At 70.5% G+C, this 15,517-nt stretch overlaps 1 protein-coding gene across 1 annotated transcript; it reads left to right on the top strand.

Annotated features, from left to right (window-relative positions):
* The first annotated feature begins 41 nt into the window (after window positions 1-41).
* Window positions 42-15,216, top strand: MARK2 (microtubule affinity regulating kinase 2). The gene is given in 19 exon segments (XM_066208179.1): window positions 42-911; window positions 5,934-6,110; window positions 7,471-7,524; window positions 7,623-7,671; window positions 7,790-7,855; window positions 8,207-8,277; window positions 8,396-8,452; window positions 8,806-9,042; window positions 9,689-9,808; window positions 10,228-10,327; window positions 10,407-10,519; window positions 11,411-11,537; window positions 12,163-12,368; window positions 12,693-12,790; window positions 13,154-13,163; window positions 13,165-13,436; window positions 14,052-14,078; window positions 14,374-14,418; window positions 14,768-15,216. Coding segments are annotated over 19 exon segments (2,241 nt in total). The 5' UTR covers window positions 42-854; the 3' UTR covers window positions 15,123-15,216.
* The last annotated feature ends 301 nt before the right edge of the window (window positions 15,217-15,517 follow it).

The following is a 15,517-nucleotide window of genomic DNA, read 5'->3' as shown; positions in this document are numbered from 1 at the left end:
CCCTTTGGTCCAGAGGGGGCGTGGTGGGGTGAGGACACGCCCCCTCCCGGTGCCCCCTCCCGGTGCAGACAGGGAGCGCCCGTCCTCCCGAAACCGGGGAGAACGCAGGGGTCCGGCAAAGCCCCGCAAGATCTGGGGTGCGGGAGAGCCCCCCAAGATCGGGGAGGGTCCTGTGATCCGGGGGAGCCCCCAAATTCCGGGAGGGTCCGGGGGAGCCCCCAAATTCCGGGAGGGTCCTGTGATCCGGGGGAGCCGCCAAATTCCGGGGGAGCCCCCAAATCCCGGGAGGCTCCAGTGCTCCGAGCCGCCCCCGCCCCATCCTGGGGTCCCCATCAGGGCCGGGGGGGATTCGGCTCCGCTCGGGCGTTTCCGGCACGGGCGGAAGCGCCCGAAGGCTGCCCAGCGGCGTTCGGGTATTTCCGGCTGCCCCGGGGCGGCGCTGGGCGGAAAGTCCCGAGGGAAGCTTCGGGTGACTCCGGCGCGGCGGCGGAAAGGCCCGAAGGCCGCCGGGGCTCCGGCCGAAGCTCTCCGGGAAGAGCCGAAGCGGCGCGGGGGAGGCGCCTCGGCTGTTTCCGGCGCGGCGGCGGAAACGGCCGAGGGCCGGCGGCGGCCGCCATGTTGGGAGCCGCGGGGCGCTGAGGCGGCGGCGGCGGCGTGAGGCGGCGGCGGCCGGGCCGGGCCGGGCGGACCCCGCCCGCTCCCCCCTGCTCCTCTCCCGGCCCCCCCAATGCCGCTGGCCTGGCCCCCCCCCGCCCCCTGAGCTCCCCCGCCTCCCCTTCCCCCTCCCCGCCACAACGCCCGCCGCGGCTTCCCCCTATCGCGATAGTCGCCGGCGGCGCGGGGGGGGGGCCGCCATGTCGAGCAGCGCTCGCAGCCCTTTGCCGACCGTCAACGAGAGGGACGCGGAGCAGGTGAGGGATCGAGGGGGAGCCGGCTCCGGCGTGAGGGGAGAGCGGCGGCTCGGGGGAAGCGGCGCTTTGGGAGGGGAGCGGGGCGCGGAGGGGACGGGGGATCCGAGGGAGGAAAGCGGGGATCGAGGGGATCGTGAGCCCGTTTGTGAGGGGAAAGGGGGATCCGAGGGAGGAAAGCGGGGATCGAGGGGATCGTGAGCCCGTTTGTGAGGGGAAAGGGGGATCCGAGGGAGGAAAGCGGGGATCGAGGGGATCGTGAGCCCGTTTGTGAGGGGAAAGGGGGATCCGAGGGAGGAAAAGGGGGATCGAGGGGATCCTAAGGCCGTTTGTGAGGGGAAAGGGGGATCCGAGGGAGGAAAGCGGGGATCGAGGGGATCGTGAGCCCGTTTGTGAGGGGAAAGGGGGATCCGAGGGAGGAAAGCGGGGATCGAGGGGATCGTGAGCCGGTTTGTGAGGGGAAAGGGGGATCCGAGGAAGGAAAAGGGGGATCGAGGGGATCGTGAGCCGGTTTGTGAGGGGAAAGGGGGATCCGAGGGAGGAAAAGGGGGATCGAGGGGATCCTGAGCCGGTTTGTGAGGGGAAAGGGGGATCCGAGGGAGGAAAAGGGGGATCGAGGGGATCGTGATTCGGTTTGTGAGGGGAAATGGGGAGTTCAGGGCCGGTTTGTGAGGGGAAAGAGGGAAAAAAGGGGCTCGTGGAGTGATTTGCGAGGGGAAAGGGGGGACCTGAGAGAGTAAAAAGGAGGATTTTGGGGGGTTTTGGACCCGTCCGTGTGGAATTAAAGGGGTGCCGAGCGGGTCCGAGGCGTTTGTGTGAGGGGAAAGGGGAGTCTGCGGTCGGTGTTGTGGGGGGAGAAGGGCTCTTCGAGGGCCCTGAGGAATTCTGTGATGTAAAAAGGCTGTTTTGAGGGGGAAAATCGGGGATCCCGGAGGGAAAGGGGGCCCGAGAGAATCCGGGGTCGTTCCGTGCGGGGGAGCGGGGCTTCGTGGCAGCCGAAGGGGTCCTGGGCCGCTCTGCGAGGGGAAAAGGGTCTGGGGGCTGTGTGTGAGGCCTGCAAGGGATCCGAGAATTGCTGTGGGGTACCGAGAGCGCTGGACGGGAGCCTCGCCTTGCTCGTCGAGGGGAAGAGGGGCTCCGGGGGGTCTCGGGACGTTTCTGGGAGAGGAAAAGAGGATCCTCGGGCGTTTTGCCTGGGGAAGGGAGGAATCCGGGGGGGAAAGGGGCTGGGGTTGTTCTGGGAGGGAGGAGGGGGCTCTGGGGGGGTCCCAGCGAGGTGGGCCTGGGGGACCCCCCCGATTTCTTCCCCCCCATGAAGGATCCTGGGGCCTCCCGTGGCCCGGACCACGCTGTGGGGTGGGGGGTCCTGAGCCGTGGCCCCCCCTCAGGGCCGGGTTTGGTGTAGGCACGGTGCTCGGGGGTTCTCCTGGGATGAGCCGCTGCCCGGATTTTGCAGTCCCATTTTGGGGTCCCATTTCGGGATTCCCTGGGGGGCAGCGGCGTGGGGGGGGGGGGTCTGTGTGCATGACCCCAAATTCCGGGCGAGGGGGCCAAGCCTTGCACCCCAAAGGGAGAGGGGCACGCAGGGAGGCCCCACCGAGCCCCCAGGCTCTGGGATCCGCTCTGGGGGGGCAGCTTCGGGGTGTCGTTGTCCCCCCCCAGCTCCGTGGCTGCACGATCGGGGTGTGGGGGCGTCAGCCCACCCCCTTCCCCACCCCCTTCCCTGCTGCGGCCCCCCCAAACCGGGGATGGGGGGGCTGTGGGGGCGGCGGCAGCGCTGCCACGGGCTCAGCGCCCTGCCGGGGCTCTGGGGGGGCTCCGAGGGCTGAACCCCCCAAATCACCCCGGTTCTGCCCCCCCCGGGGTGGGGAATGGGGGGTCGCCCCCCTGTGTGTGTGAGGGTGTGGGGGGATTGAGCCCCAAACCCCTGGGGGGGAGTTCCCCGTGTTGGGGGTGGATTTGGGGGGGCTCTTGGGGTCCCTCTCTGCCCCCGGCTCCTGTTGCTGGTCTGGAGCCCCCGGTGCTGGCTGGGCCCTTTTGGGGAGCACCTGGGGGGCGCCTCAGCTCCCCCCCCCGTGTGACACCCCCGTTTGGGGGGATATTCGGGGGCCCCAAGCGCAGGGGAGCGACCCCAGCGGGGCGTGCGGGGGCACGAGCGGCCTCGTGTCACTGTCACCGCGGCCGGGGACAAGGCTGTGGCATCGGGCCCCCGCTCGTTTTGGGTGCTTTTCCTCCGGTTTATCCGCGTTATGTAACGGCAGAGGGAAGTCGTTCCTGCCCGGGAAGGTTTGGGGAGGGGGCGGCAGCGCCGTGGGGGGGGGCTGTGCATCCCCCCCACCCCAGCAGCCCAGCCCGGGGGTCTTTCCCTGCCCCCCGCAGCCCCCAGTTCCTCCCTCCCACGGACCCGATGTGGTGGGGCTGGAGAGAAAAGAATTCCTCGGGAACACCGAAATTGGGCTGACATTTGAGCGGCGCCGCACGAACCGAACCGGCGCTGCCTCCGCCGCTGCCGCCGTGCCGTGCCGTGCCGTGCCGTGCCTGTGGGGCCCTGGGGCCACCCCGGCTGCTCCCGGTGCCACCGGTGCGGTGCCGGCAGCGTGGGCGGCTGCTGGTGGCATCAGCGCCTCCCGGCACCGGGATCCTCACACCTGCCTGGTGACATCGCTGCTGGGCTGGTGACGTCACTGCTGGGGCTGGTGACATCACTGCTGGGTGGTGATATCACTGCTGGGGCTGGTGACATCGCTGCTGGGCTGGTGACGTCACTGCTGGGGCTGGTGACATCGCTGTTGGGCTGGTGATATCACTACTGGGCTTGGTGACATCAGTTCTGGGCTTGGTGACATCAGTGCTGGGCATTGTGATATCACCGCTGGTCTGGTGACATCGCTATTGGGCTGCTGACATCATTGCTGGGCTGGTGACATCACTGCTGGGGCTGGTGACGTCACGGCTGGGCTGCTGACACCACACCTTACCCGGTGACATCACTGCTGCTGCCATTCCAGTAGCAGTTCCAATGGCAATTCCCAATGTAATTCCAGTGGCAATTCCAACTCCAGTGCCAGTTCCAATATCAGTTCCAATGCTGGTTCCAGATGTATCCCAATGCCAATTCCAGATGTATCCCAATGCCAATTCCAATGCCGATTCCGTATGTATCCCTATGCCAATTCCAATGCTGGTTCCAGATGTATCCCAATGCAAATTCCAGATGTATCCCAATGCCAATTCCAATGCCGGTTCCAGATGTATCCCAATGCAAATTCCAGATGTATCCCAATGCCAATTCCAATGCCGGTTCCAGATGTATCCCAATGCCAATTCCAATGCCGGTTCCGGATGTATCCCAATGCAAATTCCAATGCCGGTTCCAGATGTATCCCAAAGCCAATTCCAGTGCCGATTCCGATGCCAGTTCCAAGGGCAGTTCGGGACGCGTTCCGGAGCCGGTTGCCGTGGTAGTCGCCGCGGTGGTTGGCAGCCCTTTGGCCCGGCGGCCGCGGGACGGGGCGCTCCCGGCCCGGTTGCCGTTCTCCCCTCTCCCGGCCCGCTGTCCCCGCCCCGGCGCTCCAGGTGTTTCCCGGCCCCACCCCGCGCTGTCCCGCCGCGGCCTCAGCCCCGACCGGTCGGGCCGGTCCCGCTCCGCCGCTGCCGCCGCTGCGGGCTGCCCAGGGTGAGTCCCGTCCGCGGGGAAACGGAGGCACAGCGGGGGCACCCCGGGCCTTTCCCCCCTGCCGGTGATCCCCCGCTGCCGGTGATCTCCCGGTGCTGGTGATCCTCCGGTGCCGGTGATCCCCCGCTGCCGGTGATCCCCCGGTGCCGATCGCCGGTGCCGGTTATCCCCCGGTGCCGGTGATCCCCCGGTGCCGATTATCCCCCGGTGCCGGTGATCCCCCGGTGCCGTTGCCCCGCTGTGCCCCGCGCCGGGCGCTTCCTCCTTTGCCGTGTTCTCCGTGTTTTCCGTGTTTTCCTCCTTTGCCGCGTTTTCCGCGTTTTCCGCCTTTGCCCTGGGTTTGGCCGCCCGCCCGCAGCGGAGCCGGCAGCGCCCGGGCTCTCCGGGGCTCCGGTGCCGGCCGGCGCTCCCGCGGCCCCGCCCGGGGCTCGGGGCTCCGCTGCGCCCGCGGAGCCCGGCCGGATCCCGGCGGCGCGGCCAGATGGCTCCGCACGCTCCCGCCGCGTTGCCACGGCACTTTGCTGGCAGAAATCCCCGGTTTTCCTTCACTGTGCCCGCAGCGCCGCGCTGGGGGCTGCGGGAGGGGGGCAAGCTCCAGTCCGTCCCCTTCCCCCCCCCCAAGGCCCCAAAACACCAAACTCTGCCCCCAAAATCTGGGGGTTCGGTTGCGCCATCGCCGGCACCTCCCCCGCGGCTTCCGCCGGCCGTTTCCTTCCCACGGAGGGGGAGGGGGACGCCCCGGAGGTGCCCCCACAGAAACACGCCCGGGGAGGTTTCGGGGGGCCGCGAACCCCCCCTGGGGAACGGGGGGGGCACGGGGCTTGGCTCGGCCTCCCCGCCCGCTCACGCGCTCCCGTTATCTCCGCTCTTATCTCCGGTGTCACCGGAGCGGTGACAGCCCCGGGGGGTGGCACTGCCCAGCGCCGGCCGGGAGGGAGCAGCCCCGAAAGTGTCCCCAAAGCCCGGGTGACCTTCGGGGGGGCCACGGCGGGCTGCGGGCCCGGGGGGAGCCCCGGCTTTCGGCCGAGGAGCGAGCCCTGTCCGGGCGGGTGAGTCTGGGGTGAGACCGCCGCATTTCAACCCCGGGTTTTCGGCAGGGAAACGCGGGCGGGGGGCTGCCCTTGTCCCCGTCCCCCCCCCGGACGGGGCGACCCCCCCACGGCCCCTTCCCGGGCCGGCGGCGCTGCCCGAAACCCGCGGGCGCTTGCGTCAGGTATCGGGGGCGGCTCCCGGCCGGGCCGGGCGCGGCTCCGGCGCTCCGGACTTTGCTCCCGGCTCCCGGAGGAGCCCGCGGCATCCCGGGGGGACGCGGCCGGGCCCGGCTCAGCGTCCCCGCGCTGTCCCCGCAGCCGGGAGCCCCGGAGGGCAAGGGCGGCGGCGGCAAGGCCAGCATGCTGCGGGGCCGCCCCGCCGGCACGGCCGCCGAGGAGCAGCCGCACATCGGCAACTACCGCCTGCTCAAAACCATCGGCAAGGGCAACTTCGCCAAGGTCAAGCTGGCCCGCCACGTCCTGACCGGCAAGGAGGTGAGGGGGGCGCCCTGCGGCCTGGGGACGGCGCTGTGGGCGGCCGGGGCTGGGGGGAATCCGGGGGGACGCCGGGGGGACACTGCGGGGGGGCCGGGAGTGTGGGGACACCGTGGGGACACCGTGGGGACACTGTGGGGACACTGTGGGGAAACCGGGGCTGGGGGGACGCCGGGGGGACACCGTGGGGATGGTGTGGGGATGCCGGGGGGACACTGCGGGGGGTTGGGGGTGTGGGGACACCATGGGGACACTGTGGGGACACCGTGGGGACACCGCGGGGACACTCGAGGAGGGCCGGGGGTGTGGGGACACTGTGGGGATGGCGTGGGGCTCTGGGGGACACTGCGGGGGCCGCAGTCACCTGTGGGTGACACAGGGTGTGGAGATGGGGTCACCCTATGGGTGACACTGCCGGGACAGGGACAGGCTGTGTCCCGTGGGTGTCCCCGTGGTGAGGGGACACCTTGCATCCCGGTCCTTGCCCCGGGAGTGTCACCCAAGGATGGGCGTCCTGTCCCCAGCCCTGAGCGCCACCGCGGCCTGGGGACGGCTCTGGGCTCCTGGTGCAGCTGCTGTGGGTGTCACCGCAGGGACGGGCCTGTTGTCACCGTCCTGTGGGTGCCACCGCGGCGTGGGGACAGCTGCGGCTCCTGCTCCCTGCCCTGGCAGTGCCAGCTGGCGCGGGATGAGTTTCCTGCTCCTCACCTGGGACTGTCACCGCGGTGTGGGGACAGTTGTGGGTCCTGGTGCTGCGGGTGCCGCCGCTGGTCCCCACACCGTGGGTGCCACCAGGGCCCAGGGACGGCGCCCAGCTCTCGGTCCTCATCCCAGGGGTGCCACCAAGGTGTGGGGACGGGCCCCAGTCACTGTCCCACTAATGCCACCACAGCGTGGGAACTGGCTCCTGGGACTTTGCCCCGTGAGTGCCACCGTGGCACGGGGACACGTTCCTGCTCCTCACCTCAGGAGTGCCACCAGGTGTGGGGACAGCCCTGGGGATGGTCCTGTCACCTCTCCTGTCACACTGGGAGTGTCACCACGGCATGGGGACAGCCCTGGGGATGGTCCTGTCACCTCTCCTGTCACACTGGGAGTGTCACCACGGCGTGGGGACAGCCCTGTCCCCTGCTCCTGACCTCAGGAGTGTCACCACGGCGTGGGGACAGCCCTGTCCCCTGCTCCTGACCCTACAAGTGCCATTGGAGCACAAGCAGAGCCCTGGGGACAGCCGTGTCCCCTTCCAAGTGCCACCAGAGCCTGGGGACAGCCTGGGGACAGCTGTGTCCCCCCGCCCTCAGGAGTGCACCCCGCTCTGGGGACAGCCCTGGGCACCCTCTGACCCCTCTCCCCCTCGCAGGTCGCCGTGAAAATCATCGACAAGACTCAGCTCAACTCCTCCAGCCTGCAGAAGGTGAGGGCTGTCCCCGGGGGGGGTGACAGCTGTTTTTGGGGTGACAAACGGGGTGTTGTCCCCCCCCGACACCCCCCAACGCCCCGTGTCCCTCACAGCTCTTCCGGGAAGTGCGGATCATGAAGGTCCTCAACCACCCCAACATAGGTGAGACCCCCCCAGAGCCCCCAGCCGCGTCCCCACCCCTCCCCGGGCTGTCCCCCACCCTCGGGGGGGTCCCGGGGGTGTCCCCCCCGTCCTGTGACCCCCCTCACCCCCCTCGCAGTGAAGCTCTTCGAGGTGATCGAGACGGAGAAGACGCTTTACCTGGTCATGGAGTACGCCAGCGGGGGTCAGTGGGGATTGGGGGGCCCTGGGGGCTTTGGGGGGGCTTTGGGGGGGCCTGGGGGCTTTGGGGGGGCCCTGGGGGGCTTTGGGGGGTGCTGGGGGGCTTTGGGGGGCCCGGGGGGGCTTTGGGGGGCCTGGGGGCTTTGGGGGGTCCTGGAGGCTTTGGGGGGGCCCTGGGGGCTTTGGGGAGCCCTGGGGGCTTTGGGGGGGCCTGGGGGCTTTGGGGGGGCCCTGGGGGGCTTTGGGCGGCCTGGGGGGCTTTGGGGGGGCCCTGGGGGCTTTGGGGGGCCCTGGGGGCTTTGGGGGGGTCCTGGGGGCTTTGGGAGCCCTCTCACCCTGTCCCCACGTCCCCCAGGCGAGGTGTTCGATTACCTGGTGGCCCACGGGCGCATGAAGGAGAAGGAGGCTCGGGCCAAGTTCCGACAGGTCTGGGGGGGTGACGCTGTTTGAGCCGCCCCAAAGGGCTCTTGGGGACCCCCAGGGTGTCCCCGGGGGGCTGGGGGTGGCCCTGCGCCCCCCAGGCCTGACCCCCCCTGTCCTGCAGATAGTGTCGGCCGTGCAGTACTGCCACCAGAAGTTCATTGTGCACAGGGACCTGAAGGTGAGAAAGCCGCGGGACCCCCAGAGTGACACCCAGACACCCCCGGGACCCCCAGAGTGACACCCAGGCACCCCCGGGACCCCCAGAGTGACACCCAGACACCCCCGGGACCCCCAGAGTGACACCCAGACACCCCCGGGACCCCCAGAGTGACACCCAGGCTCTCCCGGGACCCCCAGAGTGACACCCAGACACCCCCGGGACCCCGAGGACAAAACTCCCCATGTCCCTGAGCCTCCCGGGTGGGCACCAGGACCCTCCAGGGCATCTCCCGGCCATCCCTGGGACCCCCTGTGAGCCCCCCAGCCCCCCGAGCCCAGTGACCCCCCGGGCTGCTCTCCCTCCTGGGCCAGGCCGAGAACCTGCTGCTGGACGCCGACATGAACATCAAGATCGCCGACTTCGGCTTCAGCAACGAGTTCACCTTCGGCAACAAGCTGGACACGTTCTGCGGCTCGCCGCCCTACGCCGCCCCCGAGCTCTTCCAGGGCAAGAAGTACGACGGGCCCGAGGTGGACGTCTGGAGCCTGGGGGTCATCCTCTACACGCTGGTCAGCGGCTCGCTGCCCTTCGACGGGCAGAACCTCAAGGTGTGCCCGCGCTTCGGGGCTGGGGTCCCCCGGGGGGGTTGGGGGTCCCTTGGATGGGTTTGGGATCCCTCAGGTGGGTTTTTGGGGTCCCTCAGGGGGGTGGGGGGTTCACTCAGGTGGGTTTGGGGTCCCATGGGGGGCTTTGGAAGTGACCACAGATGATTTTGGGGTCTGTCAGGTGTTTTTGGGGTGCCCGTGTCTGGTTTTGGAGGTGCCTCGGGTTGTTTTTACAGTCTCTTGGGTGATTTTGGGGTGCCCATGGGTGGTTTTTTGGGGTCCATGAGGAGTTTCGGGGTGCCCATGGGTGGTTTTGGGGTCTGTGAGGAGTTTCGGGGTGCCCATGGGTGGTTTTGGGGTCCGTGAGGAGTTTCGGGGTGCCCACGGGTGGTTTTGGGGTCCGTGAGGAGTTTCGGGGTGCCCACGGGTGGTTTTGGGGTCCGTGAGGAGTTTCGGGGTGCCCACGGGTGGTTTTGGGGTCCGTGAGGAGTTTCGGGGTGCCCGTGGGTGATTTTGGGGTCCGTGAGGAGTTTCGGGGTGCCCACGGGTGGTTTTGGGGTCCGTGAGGAGTTTCGGGGTGCCCGTGGGTGGTTTTGGGGTCCGTGAGGAGTTTCGGGGTGCCCACGGGTGGTTTTTTGGGGTCCCACAGGAGCTGCGGGAGCGCGTGCTGCGGGGGAAGTACCGCATCCCCTTTTACATGTCCACGGACTGCGAGAACCTGCTCAAGAAGTTCCTCATCCTCAACCCCACCAAGAGGGGCACCCTGGAGGTGAGGGGACACCCCAACATCATCTTGGGACCCTCGGGGACACCCCAGGACCCCCGGGGACACCCCAACATCATCCTGGGACCCCCGGGGACCCCCCAGGGACCCCCAGGGACACCCCAGCGTCGTCCTGGGACCCCCAGGGACACCCCAGGGACACCCCAGGAACACCCCAGGACCCCCAGGGACACCCCAGCATCGTCCTGGGACCCCCAGGGACACCCCCGGACCTTCTGGGGTCACCCCAACATCCTCCTGGGGCCCTCTGAGCAGCCCCCCGAGCACCCCGACACCCCCTGGGGGCGCTGCCAGCGTCCCCTGGCACCCCCCAGTGCCCCCCGGCGCAGCGCCGAGGGTCCCCGGGGCGGTCTCGCGCCCCCCGAGCGTCCCCGGGTGCCCCCAACCCCCGGGCGTGTCCCCAGCAAATCATGAAGGACCGCTGGATGAACGTGGGCCACGAGGACGACGAGCTGAAGCCCTACATGGAGCCCGTGCCTGACTACAAGGACCCCCGCAGGACAGGTGGGGCCTGCGGGGACACGGGGACGGGGCGGGGCCCCCCCGGGCCCCCGCGTCCCCGCTGAGGGCCGCGCCCCCCCAGAGCTGATGGTGTCCATGGGCTACACGCGCGAGGAGATCCAGGAGTCGCTGGTGGGGCAGAAGTACAACGAGGTGATGGCCACGTACCTGCTGCTGGACCACAGGAGCTCCGAGGTCGGGGGACGGCGCGGGACGGCGGGGACACTGGGGGGACAGAACAACGACACTGAGGGGACACTGGGGACAGCGGGGACGGGGGGGACAGCGGGGGAACACTGGGGAAACAACGACACTGAGGGGACACTGGGGACAGCGGGGACAGCAGGGGGACGGGGGGGACAGCGGGGGGACAGTGGGGACACCGGGTACAGCAGGGGGACGGTGGGGATGGGGGGACAGCGGGGACACTGGAGGGGGACGGGAGGGACAGCGGGGGGACACCGGGGACAGCGGGGACAGCGGGGGGACGGCAGGGACGGGGGGGACAGCGGGGACACTGGGGGGACACTGGGGGGACAGGGAGGTTAGGGGAGGGAGCGGGGAGGGGACACGGGGAGGGGCACGGTGACAGGATGATACTGGGAGGGTCATTGGGTGAGGAGGGGACACGGGGACACTGAGGTGACACGAGGACACGAGGAGCACAGCGGGAGGAGGGGATGTGGGGACAAGGAGGGACACGAGCAGGGACGGGGGGGCGCTGGGAGTGTGGGGTGGGACAGGGGACACCGCCCTGCCCCCGTGCCCTGCCCCCGTGCCAGCGCGGCCCCACTGTCCCCGGCTGTGCCCTGTGCTGGGGGCACGTCCCTGTCCCCTGTCCCCTGTCCCCAGCCGTGCCAGTGCCAGCGCGTCCCTGTCCGTGCCCCGTGGGTGTCCCCTGTGTCCCCCCGTGTGCCTGCACATCCCCACACGTCCCCTGTGTCCCCCCATGTCCCCCCGTGTCCCCCTGTGTCCCCACACGTCCCCACACGCCCCCTGTGTGCCCGCACATCCCCACACGCCCCCTGTGTCCTCCCATGTCCCCCCGTGTCCCCACACGTCCCCACACGCCCCCCGTGTCCCCAGCTGGAGGACAGCCTGTCCCTGAAGCCGCGGGTGGCCCCGGAGGTGGCCAACAGCTCGGGCCCCTCCCCCGCACACAAGGTGCAGCGCAGCGTCTCGGCCAACCCCAAACGGCGTGTGAGTGACCAGGGTGAGTGACACTGGGGACACTGGGGACACTGGGGACACCCCAAAGGGCGTGTGAGTGACCAGGGTGAGTGACACTGGGGACACTGGGGACACTGGGGACACCCCAAAGGGCGTGTGAGTGACCAGGGTGAGTGACACTGGGGACACTGGGGACACTGGGGACACCCCAAAGGGCGTGTGAGTGACCAGGGTGAGTGACACTGGGGACACTGGGGACACTGGGGACACCCCAAACGGCGTGTGAGTGACCAGGGTGAGTGACACTGGGGACACTGGGGACACCCCAAAGGGCGTGTGAGTGACCATGGTGAGTGACACTGGGGACACTGGGGACACCTCAAAGGGCGTGTGAGTGACCAGGGTGAGTGACACCCCGAAATGGGGACACTGGGGGCCGTGGGTGGGCGGGTCCCTCGGCACTGGGGTCTCCTGGGTGCTGGGGGCTCCGTGGGGACACCGGGGGGGCAGGGATGGGGGCGGGGGGTCCCTGTGGGGTGGGAGCGAGGGAGCTGGGACCCCAGGAGGGGACACAGGGCAGGGCGGGGAGGAAGAGGAGGGAGGGGGCAGGACAGGGCGCCCTGCAGGTCCCCGTGACCCCCCAGGCCTGACTGCCCCCCGCCCCCCAGCCGGGCTCTCCATCCCCACCTCGGCCTCGTACTCCAAGAAGACGCAGGCGGCCAACGCCGAGAACAAGCGAGGAGGAGGAGGAGGAGGAGGAGGAGGAGCAGGGGAGGAAGAGGGCGGGGGGCGCCGGGCCGGCAGCACTGCCAAGGTGCCCCCCAGCCCCCTGCCCGGCCTGGAGCGCTCCAAGGGCACCCCCTCCCCCTCCACGGTCAGTGCGGGGGGACACACCTGGGGGGGCCGGAACACCTGGAACCCCTGGATTTGGGGGTGGGGGGGTCCTGAACACCTGGAACCCCTGGATGTGGGGGGTGGGCCCTGAACACCTGGAACCCCTGGATGTGGGGTCAGCATCTTTTGGGGGGTGGGCAGGGGGGCTCCCCATCCCTGGGGTCGCTGCTGGGGCTGTTCTTGTTCCCCGGGGGGGGTCCCCAAACCCCGTGGCTGCTGTTTGGGGTGTTGAGCCCCCCATGTCCCCCCGTTCCCTGTCTATCCTGGGGCGTGCCCCCAGCCCCACACGCCGCGCCCCCCACAGAACAGCGTCCTGTCCACGGGCACCACGCGCAGCCGGAACTCGCCGCTGCTGGAGCGGGCCAGCCTGGGCCAGAGCTCGCTGCAGAACGGCAAGGACAGGTGGGCCCCCCCAAAATCCCCCCCAATCCCCCCGGAGCCCCCCGACCCCGGCCCCACCGGGGGGCACAGCGCAGCCACCCGGGGGGGCCTGGGGGCTGGCCTGGACTTGGGGGGCGGGTGAGCCCCACTGCTGCGTTCCCTGCGGGCTGGGGGGGGACTGGGGTGCATGGGGGGGTTCCTGTGTGCTGGGGGGGGCTCAGGGGTGTCCCCATGTCCTGGGGGGGGCTCAGGGGTGTCCTGGGGGGGCTCGGGGGTGTCCCGGGGGACTCAGGGGTGTTCCCGTGTCCTGGGGGGGGGCTCAGGGGGGGCTCAGGGGTGTCCCCCGCCCCCGTGTCCCCCCCTAACCCCGCTGTCCCCCCCCAGCGGGGCTCCCCCCCCCCCGGGTGCCGGCGGCGTCGCCCTCGGCCCACAACGTCAGCCAGGGCCCGGGGGAGCGGCCCAGCTTCCCCCGGGGGGTCTCCAGCCGCAGCACCTTCCACGCCGGGCAGCTCCGCGCCCCCCGGGACCCCCGGGACCCCCGGGAGCCCCTGCCCTACGCGCTGCCCCCCGGGCTGCCCCCGCCCGCCTCCCCCTCGGGCGCCAGCCAGGGCCGGCGCGGCCCCTCCGCCAGCCTCTTCAGCAAGTTCACCTCCAAGTTCGTGCGCAGGTGAGGGGCTCCCCGGGCCCACCTGGGCACAGCTGGGCACAGCTGAGCACACCTGGGCACACCTGGGCACACCTGGGCTCACCTGAGCCCACCTGAGCTCACCTCGGGCTGTGCCAGGCTGCCTCCTGCCCCCCCCGCTCCCGTGTCCCCCCGGCTGTGTCCCCCTGGTGTGTTCTGGGCTGTCCCCGTCCCCCGGTGTCCCCCGGTGTCCCCCGGTGTCCCCTGGCTGTGTCCTCTCGCTGTGTTCCCTCTGTGTGTCCTGGGCTGTCCCCCGGTGTCCCCTCAGTGTCCCCTCAGTGTCCCCTCGGTGTCCCCCCGGTGTCCCCAGGTGTCCCCCCGTCCCCCAGACCCCCCCGTGTTTCCCTGTCCCCTCAGGGTGTCCCTCGGTGTTCTCAAGGCTTCTCTGTCCCCCCCCGTGTCCCTCCCCGTCCCCCCCTGTCCCCTCTGGTCCCACTGGGGTCCCCCCGTGTCCCCCCAGAGCCGGGGAGGGGGCTGTGGGTGCTCTTTCCCCCCTGACCCGTCCTGGGGGTCTCTGGGGGGGGTGGGGGGCTCAGGGTGGCTCCGTCCCGGCCCCCTCCCCCCCAACGCCCCCTTCTCTTCTGTTTGTCTTTGTAGAAATCTGTCTTTCAGGTTTGCCAGAAGGTAGGGCCGCGCCGGGCGCTGGGTCCCCCCGCATGGCACCGCGCCCCCCGGGCCCCCCGGGCCCCCTGGGCCCCCCGGGACCCCCCGGGACCCCCCGGGACCCCCCCCGGGCCCCCCGACCCCCCCAGAGCCGCACGGCCCCGCATGGCCCCGCCCCGTCCGTGTGTCCCTGTCCCCCCCGTGTGTCTGTGTGTCCCCCCGCCCCCGGTGCTGTCTGTGCCCCCCCGGGGGGGAGGAGGGGCTGCGTCCCCCCCCAGCCCCCCCCGGCTGAGCTCGGCCCCTTTTGTCTCCCGAGGAACCCCCACGAGCCCGAGAGCAAGGAGCGGGTGGAGACCCTCAGGTGAGTCGGGGACACCTTGGGGACACCCCCAGGGTCCCTGGGGCCCCCTGGGACCCCCTGGGACCCTCTGGGTCACTGTGACACTCCTGGGACCCCCTGACACCCCCCTGGGACCCCCCTGGCTCACTGTGACCCCCCTGGGACCCCCTGGGACCCCCTGGGACCCTCTGGGTCACTGTGACACTCCTGGGACCCCCTGACACCCCCCTGGGACCCCCTGGGACCCCCTGGGACCCTCTGGGTCACTGTGACACTCCTGGGGACACTCAGGGACACCCTGGATGTGTGGTGGGCCTCGAGAGGGACCCCAGGCCCCCCTAACCCCTTGGTGACCCCCTGTCCCCCCCAGACCCGCCGTGGGCCCCGAGAAGGACCCCCGCGACGCCGGCGGCCGCGACGCCAAGCCGCGCTCGCTGCGCTTCACCTGGAGCATGAAGACCACGAGCTCGCTGGAGCCCGGGGAGATGCTGCGCGAGATCCGCAAGGTGCTGGACGCCAACAGCTGCCGCTGCGAGCCCCAGGAGCGCTTCGTGCTGCTCTGCGCCCACGGCGCGCCCGGCCACGACTCCTTCGTGCAGTGGGAGATGGAGGTGTGCAAACTGCCGCGCCTCTCGCTCAACGGCGTCCGCTTCAAGCGCATCGCCGGCACCTCCATGGCCTTCAAGAACATCGCCTCCAAGGTGGCCAACGAGCTCAAGCTCTGAGCCGCGGCGCTGCGCCGGCCCGGGGAGCCCCAGAGCTCGGGGACACGGACACGGTGACCAGGGTGGCCCCGGAGCGCGGGGACACGGACACGATGACCAGGGGTGGCCCAGGAGCAGCCCCGGAGCTCGGGGACACGGACATGGTGACCCGGGGAGCCCCAGAGCTCGGGGACACAGACACGGTGACCAGGGTGGCCCCAGAGCTCGGGGACACAGACACGGTGACCAGGGTGGCCCCAGAGCTCGGGCCACGGACACGGTGACCCGGGGAGCCCCAGGAGCTCAGGGACACGGACATGGTGACCCAGGGGTGGCTCCGGCTCTGAGCCACGGACACGTTGGGGACGCCCACGGGGGGACACGGGAGCGCCAGGGCGGACCTCGGGGTCACCTGG

Source organism: Chamaea fasciata, unplaced genomic scaffold, assembly GCF_029207755.1.
Source record: "Chamaea fasciata isolate MVZ Bird 193981 ecotype frontalis unplaced genomic scaffold, bChaFas1.0.hap1 SCAF_148, whole genome shotgun sequence".
NCBI lineage: Eukaryota > Metazoa > Chordata > Aves > Passeriformes > Sylviidae > Chamaea > Chamaea fasciata.
Note: the sequence above shows the minus strand (reverse complement) of the source record. Positions and strands in the feature narration are given on the sequence as shown.